At 37.7% G+C, this 10,097-nt stretch overlaps 3 protein-coding genes across 3 annotated transcripts; 2 read left to right on the top strand and 1 right to left on the bottom strand.

Moving 5' to 3' along the window:
- Positions 1-1,749: 1,749 nt before the first annotated feature.
- On the top strand, positions 1,750-3,396 carry LOC112343946 (pentatricopeptide repeat-containing protein At3g09040, mitochondrial-like). The gene is made up of 2 exons (XM_024668057.1): positions 1,750-3,151; positions 3,350-3,396. Exons 1-2 carry the CDS (start codon positions 1,750-1,752, stop codon positions 3,394-3,396), a joined length of 1,449 nt encoding a protein of 482 aa, XP_024523825.1.
- Positions 3,397-4,532: 1,136 nt separating this feature from the next.
- Positions 4,533-6,369, bottom strand: LOC9641148. Its single transcript, XM_002994502.2, has 3 exons — positions 5,735-6,369; positions 4,921-5,663; positions 4,533-4,859 (listed from the first exon to the last, which is right to left on the bottom strand). The coding sequence occupies exons 1-3, from the start codon at positions 6,335-6,337 to the stop codon at positions 4,577-4,579; spliced, it is 1,629 nt and encodes a 542-aa protein (XP_002994548.2). The 5' UTR covers positions 6,338-6,369; the 3' UTR covers positions 4,533-4,576.
- Positions 6,370-9,603: 3,234 nt separating this feature from the next.
- Positions 9,604-10,074, top strand: LOC112343947 (pentatricopeptide repeat-containing protein At2g22410, mitochondrial-like; the record flags this gene model as incomplete). The annotated part of the gene is made up of 1 exon (XM_024668058.1): positions 9,604-10,074. A coding segment is annotated over exon 1 (471 nt), but the record flags the coding sequence as incomplete, so codon positions are not given.
- Positions 10,075-10,097: the final 23 nt, after the last annotated feature.

Below are 10,097 nucleotides of genomic sequence, written 5' to 3'. Positions count from 1 at the left end.
GCTTTTTTATGTGATACCACTATAAGAATTGGAATCTATCCCCCATTTTTCAAATGGTATTGTCAACAAAATTGAATGAAGACCTTCTAGTTGAATTGAGGGATTCTTCTTCCAAATACTTGACAAATATGATATGATCTTTACCATTAATTCATGTTCTAAAATAATGTTAGCTAGAAATTTTGCATTCTTAGCTATATAATTATAGAAGGAGTGTTCACTATATTATCTTTCATAGCAATGCCTCATGATTTCCTTTTGTTCGTTCTGTCTAATTGTTATTTGAAGCATGTTGTCTCGTCCAACTCAATAAAGTTAATCACTTATTAATCTGAATGGTTTTGACTTACATATGATCTTCCTCTTAGCACATTTTCAACCTTTTAGAAAATTCATTGATTTTAAAAACTTATAAATATTTCAATATTTTTCCATATTAACACTTATTGTTAAGACTTCATCATCTTTTTCTTTTGATCTCTTCTTGCTCTAGAAGTATTTTATAATTCAAAGCTTTAGCCAATCTTAAATGTTTTTTTTAAAATTAAACTCAGAGTCATACTTTGCTAAAATTATCATCTATTTGAGGAACTTTTCAACAAAATGTTAGCTTGTTTGCAATTCACTTTAATATAATATTATCAGGGCAACAAAGTAAAACTTAAGTTTTAGAGCTTTAAGCCAAAACAAAACAAAACTCTTGAGTGTAAAACACCAGAGTGGTGCAACATTGGAACAATTCTAAAGCTTTTAGCATCTTGATATTAAAATTAGTACACAAAATAATGCTAAACGAAGGTTAATGCTATTTCAACATAACATAAAAAATATAAGTACTCTACCAACTACTAAACTTGGGATTAAAGCAAATGCAGAACAAAAACAAATACATTTAACAAGAAATTTCAAGTTGGTCAGTTATATCTACTATGCATTTTGAACCCCTAGCAAATCCCTCAATAAACCTTTAATAGTAACTTGCAAGTTCTACAAACCACAGTATCTCTCTTATGTTTGTTAGAGTGAGCATTTAGTATTGCTGTTGCCACAAACAAAAGAGGTGAGACTTCTTAAGAGTGTTATCATGGTGCAGCTGCAAAATATGGTTGGCCAAAATGATATGAGGAGATTGTGCACATGTCTTTTATGTGAGACACATCAGATGAATGATCAGGTGGTTAAGAGTAGAAGAATTATTTTAATGATGTCTGCAGATCATCAAAAGTTGTTTCATATTACAAAGGGAATTGCAAATGGAGAAAGGCAGGATCCTTTTAATGGAAGATCCATGGCACATATGCAGTATTCAAGAGGTTTTCTATCCAATTTTGAAAGACAAATTCGCTGCTCAAGCATGTTGCAGCTTGGAACCTACATACTGTGAGAACTGCCACAGCAAACCAAGGATGCCAGCCGAGTATTTCAGCCACAAGAGCGTCTGCAAGCATATATATATATATAATCATCTTTGCACAAAAATTTATGCAAGCTCGTAGAAACCTTAACGAGGAAGGATTGACCATTGCCTGTTTGAGAATTTGCCACCACAGCTAAATTGTCAAAAGGTTTGTATTGACTTTCACTGCAAGGGATAACATTACATTTGCAGTAAGATCCATCAGAAGCATTAGCTTCTAAGTATTCTATTCAAGAGTAGCAACCGCAGATATGCTTCACCCTGGATGCACAGCTCCTACTAGATTAAAAATATTAGATCAAAACTCTTAATTCAAAAGGGGTAACCGTTGGATGCTATCGAGGAATAGCCTTGTGGATGTTTGTCATGAGAAAACTGAGAAAAGATCATATGAAGCTTTGCTCAGTCAGTGCAAGTCGATCACAACAGGCAGGAAACTCCACCAAAGCCTTCTGGAGGCAGGATATCTTTCTCAATCCGATTCATTCTTTGCCAACCTTCTCATACGCATGTACGGGAAGTGCAACAGCATCAGCGATGCTAAAAACGTCTTCGATTCAATCTCTAAGAGGAACGTTTTCTCCTGGACTATCATGCTTGCCGCATATGCCCAGAACGGGCATATCCGCGAGGCAAGAGATATCTTTGACAAAATGCCCTCGACACTCAAGAATGTTGTTTCATGGAACTCAATGATTTCTGCATACTCTCAAGCTGGGAATTCCAAAGAAGCCTTTTGCATATTCAAGCTCATGGATCAGGAAGGGATTCGACCGAATGAAATTACTCTGATTAGCATTCTGGATGGATTCTCCAGTTGCAATGCCTTAGAACAAGGCAAGAGTGTTCACAAGAGCATTGATTCCACTTTCATTCTTTGTGACGTTCGAGTGGGAACTGCGCTGGTCGACATGTATGGAAAATGTGGAGATATTGGAGAGGCCAAGGCTGTGTTTGATGCGATGCGGACAAAAAACGAGGTGACATGGAATGCCATGATGGCTGCATATGCCCAGAACGGGCATTCCAATTTGGCAATCCGGCTGTTCCAGCTCATGAGCGTCGAAGGTGTCAAGCCCGACGACGCTAACTTTGTGAGCGTGTTGGAAGCTTGTGGTGACGCTGGAGATCTAACGGTTGGTCGACTGATTCACAGTTTTGCTGCTCAAAGTGGATACGAATCAAACCTGATGGTGGCAACTTCGCTGCTAAACATGTACAGTAGATCGAGAGAGTTTGATCGGGCAAGAGAGATTTTTGACAGTGCTGAAAGCAAAGACGTTGTTTTGTGGACTGCTCTACTAGTCGCATATGTCCAGAGCGGGCATGGCAAGGAAGGGTTTCGAGTTTTCGTTTGCATGGACCTGGAGGGATTTACACTGGACGAGGCTTGTTTCATCAGTGCTCTCGACGCTTGTGGGAGTGTCCTCGCTGTGGACGAAGGAAAACTCGTTCACGCGAGCTTGCTAAGTGACTATAAATATTATCTTAGCACCAAGATCCAAAATGCGCTGGTTCACATGTATGGACAGTGTGGTCATCTCAGAGAAGCGAGAAAGATCTTCGAGGACATGAGATCAAGGGATAAAGTGTCGTGGAATGGGATTCTCACAGCCTATGTCCGCCACGGGCAGATCCACGACACTTTAGACTTGTTCTTGAGAATGAACCTAGAGGGCATACCACCCAATGCAATAACTTTCACAAACGTTCTCTCTGCTTGCAGCTATGCAGGCAAGCTCTCCAGAGCGATGTTTTCTTGGCTTCCATGCAGAGCGACTAGTAATTATGGTACAGTAGAAATAACACAATATTCAATTAGTAATAAGGAATTTCAAATCCAAGTATACATGTTTAATGTTTCAAAATATTCAAGTTGGTTTTGTATCAAAATGATGATGGTTATTCTGGACCTGATTGTTGGCCTTTTAGATCATGCCTTTAAACGGGACCATATCTTTCTGGAATATCAACATTAAAAACCAATAGATAATGGTCAATATTATCTTGTTTTACAAGATGATTTCAGTTTTGTACTTTATAAAAACTCAAAATGTAATGTAACAATTGTAGGTCTTAGTTTCAATTGATATTTCAATAATAATAATTTAAATATGTATAATCATAAATAAAGTTGTGTTTATTTACGGAATATGTCAATTTTTTTAGAGTATTTAGTTTAGCCTGGATTAGTGTTAGATTTGTTTCTCAATTTTACTATATATGAAAATTGTATTAATATTTTGATCTAGTACCAAAAAATATATTTCTTTCTTGTGCATCCTAGAGAACAGATGCATTATATATTTCTAATAATTTAATGGTTCTTTTATTAATACTTGGAGACTTTCCCCTGTATATGAAGATTAATATAAATCCATGTCTTGAGTAACCTTAGTGTTTTAGTAAAAATATATTCCGTCAATCCTATAAAATATAGTTTTACTCTACATTGTACAATATTTTGATCATTTTATGAATATTACGATGAATACTCTTAAATATATTGGAGCTGGAATATCCAAGTATATTCTAGGATATTTCTCAATCAACAGGCCCATGGACAAAAGCATTGCCATAGATTTTTCTCCTGGTCTGGAGATCTCTTGTGCCTGTGCATCCCCTACTATTAAGCAAACTAAGCATTGCTACATGTAATGCATAGCAATTTATTTACTTAAAAAAACCTTTGTGGTAGTGGATATTGCTAGAATATACCCAGATATTTTACCATCTCATTTAGATTAATTCTCTTTTATTATTAAACACAGATATGGTTTTTTAAAGATATTAAGTATAGGTGTAAATAGTGTTTAACTAGTTCAAAGTTTAAACCCTGATTATATATAATATGGGAAAATCACAACCATAGTGTTATTCTTACTTATTAATCCAATTGATCAAATAAAATTTATAATTACAAACATGTTTGTAATTTATAAACACAAGATTAATCTTATTGCATAGAAAGGGTTTAAGAAAGTTTATAAATTATAAACATGTGTATAAATATAAATACAAGATTAATCTAAATAAATAACAAAGGTTGGAAGGATACTTTAGAATATCCAAGCATATTTTAAATACTAACTTTGTGATCATGATATGTTCAATGTTAACTTAATGTCAAGTTTTTCATATTAGAAATTAAACATTGAATTAGTTAATTGCCAACCTGGAAACAAACACATGAACAAGCTCGGGAATACCGTGAGCAAACCTGCAGTTGACTCCATTACGACAGTGCCCCTTGGCGAAGTATCTACAGAGCCGTGTCTTGTAGAACGGGTCATGAAGATCCATTTCGTCACTGCTGCTTCCATCGTCCGAGAAATCTTCTTCCTCTCTAACAATGTAGTGTTCGTCCCAAAGCTTACAGGTGCACATTTGTATCTTATTCCGGTACTCCATGCCACAAGTATAACAAAACTCGTAGCCACACCTATAGCACCAGAACACCAAGTATCGTACACAAGAAAAAGAACGAGGCAGAAAAATCATACCTGCAAGTCATGTGGTAGCACCCTTCCGAGAGCTCAATCATCCACCTACACTTCTTGCACTGCCTCCAGTTCTGGTTCTCCGCGAGCCTGTAGAGCTTTGCGTCCGCGGCATCTTTTAAGTCGAGAGGCAGCCGCTGGTATCCAGCACAAGTCGAGAATGTATGCCAGGGAACTCGGCAGTCGAGGCAGAAGTATCTGTGGCAAGCTCCACACAACTTCCGGGGGTTGGGGTCGAGGAAAGTCCTTCTATCCATCAAGTCCGAGCACTTTGGATACGGGCAGTAGACTCTCTCCGCATCAGGGATGCGCTCCTCCTCTATCTTCTTCATGAAAACTTTGAGAGCCGCCTCGGACAGCAGCTTCTTGCACTCGCCCTCGGTGAACTTCTTCGTGCACTCGACTTGCGGGCAAGCCACCGGGAAAGTCCGCCCGGTTGTCACTGTAGCCTCGACGTGCTGCTTCACGCACGATGAGCAAAACTTGTGAGAGCACTCGGCGAGAGTGTAAATGTCCGCATCCTGGACGTCCTCGAGGCAAATGACGCAGTGAAACATGGACCTGCTGCTGGAAGCCGTGTTTTGCCTCTGGCTGATCGAGACCGACTTCGCTAGATTGTCTGCTGGCCAGTTCTCTCCGTGGAGCGCAAGGTTGATATCAAACGACTCGAAACTATCGATGAGCCCGATTGCCTTGTCATACTCGGCCTTCATAGCCTTCGTAGAGACCCTCCAATATCCCTTGATCTAGGTGAGAAAAAAGAAACAAAGCGTTTCAATTAAGGAAAAGCTGGCGAAAGAAGAGAAGAACAACCAACCTGGTTATGGAGAGGGCGAGAGTCCGTGTAAGCAATGATCTTGCGAGCTCCCATGGACTGAGCCGACTTGAGAACGTCAACGAGAGCATAGTACTGCGCGACGTTCTTCCCGGTAGGAGTTGCGACGTATCTCTTGAGCTGGAGGAGCTCGTTTCCACTGGAATCCCTGATCGATCCACCAAGAGCGGCACCAACAATCACACCACCCTCGGACACCGAGTAGCCTTTGAAATAAACCCGGAAGAACGTCCCCGTGATCCCCGACTGGAAAGGCCGCTCGTACAAGTCACCGTTCTCCTCCCACTCCCTCTCGTCCATCTCATCGATCTCGTGAACCATGGCGTCGTCGTGGAGCAGCTGGTCCGCGCTCTCGTTCAGCTCTTTGAGCAGCTTGGCCGCTATCTCGCGATCCTTCTCCTGCTTCTGGAGCGCCTCCAGCTCCATCTCCTGGACGCGAATTGCCAGCGCCGCGTCGCCCTCCACGCCCAGGAGCTTGTTCCTCCATCCAGCTAGGCCGTGCAAGCAACGAGAAACCATCCGCCCAAACACAAACAGAAGCAAGCAATGGAGAACAACTACAACGAGGGCATCGCCCACCGACATTTGGAAGGCAAGATCGGAGTCGGAGGCGCTAGACGCCGCCGCCATCGCCATTCTTTGCTAGGATTCTTCACTGCCAGGTGGTATTCCACTAGTTTCACTTTTCCTGAACAGATTAAAACAAGCCAAAGTATATATTTTTATTACTTTATTTGGTGAGGAAATGTAATAACCTCTTATGCTTTGTTCATATTAAATTGAAATTGAAAATTTAATATAAATTACACCATCCACCTTCTAGTGCAAGATAGAAAGTTTTAAATATAAACTGTTTCTAGAATATTTGTGTGAGACTGTAATTATAAGGTTTAGGGAGGGATCTAGTTAGTAAGTTCTTTAAAATATAAAATATTGGAATTTAGAGCACAATAATATAAGAAAAATTCAAATGGTATTTTTAAAATTTAAATAGCTTTTTCCACCATTCTATAAAGTTTATTAATTTTCTTGTTTTACTTGGTGTTATAGTGGTGTTTTATATGAAGGCATGGATCAAAGTTACTCTAATACTTATTTAGAGAGTGTAGGATGTCATTTGATATTATTTCACATGTCATCAGTAATTACCATGACTTGGTCAAAATTTGATTACAATTTTATAAAAAAGTGTAGAGCTGTTGTAGCAATTTATAATACTTGATCAAAGAGTTAATCACCAATATAGGATGTGGACTTGCACATTTTGTAGGGATTCTTGGTTTTGGTGTGTCTTTTTGTTTTAAAATCCAAGGAGCTCTAAGAGTTGGAAATCCCAAGTTTATGATTAGAGCTGAAGCATAAACTAAGTGATAAAAAGGACTTGAAATTAAAGCTCACTCAGCTAGCTTCCAAAGATCACCACTACTATTTGGTACTACAAAAATTATCAAGTTTATTTTTTATAGAATCATACTCTTCTTGCAATTCAATTGAAAGTATATTTATGTCCTAGAAATTAATTGAAAAGAAGTGAACTTTGTTATTACTTTGTGTGTGGTTTTGTAAACTTATAATGATATAACAACCATTTTGTACCAATTTTTCTTTTTTTAATAATCAATTTTTCTAGAATATTGCACAATACATTATTTATTCTTTCCACCAACCAATTAGCTTGTGAATAATATGATATTGACTATTGATATTTAATCAATAGCTTCCTCATTAGTTTTTTTAACTACTTTATTGAATAAATATGAGTTTTGGTCAATAACAATCTCTAACAGGTAACCAAACGCTATGCATACATTTTGGACAAGAAAGTTTATCATAACTTCCTTTTATGTTGGTTTTAATTGCTATTATTTTAACCCACTTAATAAAGTAGTCTATTACCTTTGAGATAAGGCTTCTTTTAATGTGGCCACTATAAGAATTGGAATCTATCCCCCATTTTTCAAATGGTATTATCAACAAAATTGAATGAAGACCTTCTAGTTGAACTGAAGGATTCTTCTTCCAAATACCTGACAAATATATTAATTCATGTTCTAAAATAATGTTAGCTAAAAATTTTGCATTCACAATTTTCTTAGCTATATAATTACAGGAGTGTTCACTATAATATTTTTTATGGCAATGCCTCATGATTTCCTTTTGTTCATTCTGTTTAATTGTTATTTGAAGTATGTTATCTCGTCCAACTCAATAAAGTTAATCACTTATTAGTGTGAATGGTTTTGATTTATATATGATCTTCCTCTTAGCACATTTTCAACCTTTTAAAAAATTCATTGTTTCCAAAAAGTTATAAATATCTCAATATTCTTCCATATCAACACTCATTGTTAAGACTTCATCATTTTTTTCTTTTGATCTCTTCTTGCTCTAGAAGTATTTTATAATCCAAAGCTTTAGCCAATCTTAAATGTATTTTTATGCTGAAACTCAAAGTTATATTTTTCTATCATCTACTTTAGAAACTTTTCAACAAAATGTTGGCTTGTTTGCAATTCACTTTAATGTAATACAGGACAACAAAGTAAAATTTGAGTTTTAAAGCCTTAAGCTGGGATAGAGCCAAACTCCTGAGTGTATAACTAAAGAGTGAAGGTACAAAACATGTATACAACCAAAGAGCAAAAAAACAAAAGTGTGATGCAACATTGGAATAATCCTAAAGCTTCTAGCATTTTAATACTAAAATTAGTACACAAAATAAAGCCAAATGAAGGTTAATGGTATTTCAACATAACATGAAAATATACGTACTCTATCAACTACTAAATTTTTTAACAAGAAGTTATATAATGCCTTAAATTGGTAAATTATATCTAATCTACTCATTATCCTTACTATACATTTTGAACCCCTAGCAAATCCCTCAATAAACCTTTAATAGTAACTTGCAAGTTCTACAAACCACAGTATCTCTCTTATGTTTGTTAGAGTGAGCATTTAGTATTGCTGTTGCCACAAACAAAAGAGGTGAGACTTCTTAAGAGTGTTATCATGGTGCAGCTGCAAAATATGGTTGGCCAGAGGAGATTGTGCACATGATTTTAATCTGATAGGGATGGTGTGGTTTCTTAATCAGGTGGTTAAGATTAGAAGAATTATTTTTATGATGTCTGCAGATCATCAAAAGTTGTTTCATATAACAAAGGGAATTGCAAATGGAGAAAGGCAGGATCCTTTTAATGGAAGATCCATGGCACATATACAGTATTCAAGAGGTTTTCTATCCAATTTTGAAAGACAAATTCGCTGCTCAAGCATGTTGCAGCTTGGAACCTACATACTGTGAGAACTGCCACAGCCAACCAAGGATGCCAGCCGAGTATTTCAGCCACAAGAGCGTCTGCAAGCATATATATATATACAATCATCTTTGCACAAAAATTTATGCAAGCTCGTAGAAACCTTAACGAGGAAGGATTGACCATTGCCTGTTTGAGAATTTGCCACCACAGCTAAATTGTCAAAAGACTTTCACTGCAAGGGTACTACAACTGTGTAACATTGCATTTGCAGTAAGATCCATCAGAAGCATTAGCTTCTAAGTACTCTATTCAAGAGTAACAACCGCAGATATGCTTCACCCTGGATGCACAGCTCCTACTAGATTAAAAATATTAAATCAAAACTCTTAATTCAAAAGGGGTAACCGTTGGATGCTATCGAGGAATAACCTTGTGGATGTTTGTCATGAGAAAACTGAGAAAAGATCATATGAAGCTTTGCTCAGTCAGTGCAAGTCAATCACAACAGGCAGGAAACTCCACCAAAGCCTTCTGGAGGCAGGATATCTTTCTCAATCCGATTCATTCTTTGCCAACCTTCTTATACGCATGTACGGGAAGTGCAACAGCATCAGCGATGCTAAAAACGTCTTCGATTCAATCTCTAAGAGGAACGTTTTCTCCTGGACTATCATGCTTGCCGCATATGCCCAGAACGGGCATATCCGCGAGGCGAGAGATATCTTTGACAAAATGCCCTCGACACTCAAGAATGTTGTTTCATGGAACTCAATGATTTCTGCATACTCTCAAGCTGGGAATTCCAAAGAAGCATTTTGCATATTCAAGCTCATGGATCAGGAAGGGATTCGACCAAATGAAATTACGCTGATTAGCATTCTGGATGGATTCTCCAGTTGCAATGCCTTAGAACAAGGCAAGAGTGTTCACAAGAGCATTGATTCCACTTTCATTCTTTGTGACGTTCGAGTGGGAACTGCGCTGGTCGACATGTATGGAAAATGTGGAAATATTGGAGAGGCCAAGGCTGTGTTTGATGTGATGCGGACCAAAAACGAGGTGACATGGAACGACGTCGCCAT

This window comes from Selaginella moellendorffii, unplaced genomic scaffold (assembly GCF_000143415.4).
Source record: "Selaginella moellendorffii unplaced genomic scaffold, v1.0 SELMOscaffold_342, whole genome shotgun sequence".
NCBI lineage: Eukaryota > Viridiplantae > Streptophyta > Lycopodiopsida > Selaginellales > Selaginellaceae > Selaginella > Selaginella moellendorffii.
The sequence above is the reverse complement of the archived record's forward strand: the minus strand, read 5'-3'. Positions and strand labels throughout refer to the sequence as shown.

Bases quoted from the DNA above. Each gene is read 5' to 3' on its own strand.
- LOC112343946 (XM_024668057.1), top strand. From the start codon at position 1,750: ATGCTATCGAGGAATAGCCTTGTGGATGTTTGTCATGAGAAAACTGAG. The intron at 3,152-3,349 runs GCAAGCTCTCCA...TTGGCCTTTTAG, and splicing joins CTCTGCTTGCAGCTATGCAG to ATCATGCCTTTAAACGGGAC.
- LOC9641148 (XM_002994502.2), bottom strand. From the start codon at position 6,337: ATGTCGGTGGGCGATGCCCTCGTTGTAGTTGTTCTCCATTGCTTGCTT. The intron at 5,664-5,734 runs GTTGGTTGTTCT...TTTCTCACCTAG, and splicing joins CTCGCCCTCTCCATAACCAG to ATCAAGGGATATTGGAGGGT. The intron at 4,860-4,920 runs GTATGATTTTTC...CTGGTGCTATAG, and splicing joins TGCTACCACATGACTTGCAG to GTGTGGCTACGAGTTTTGTT.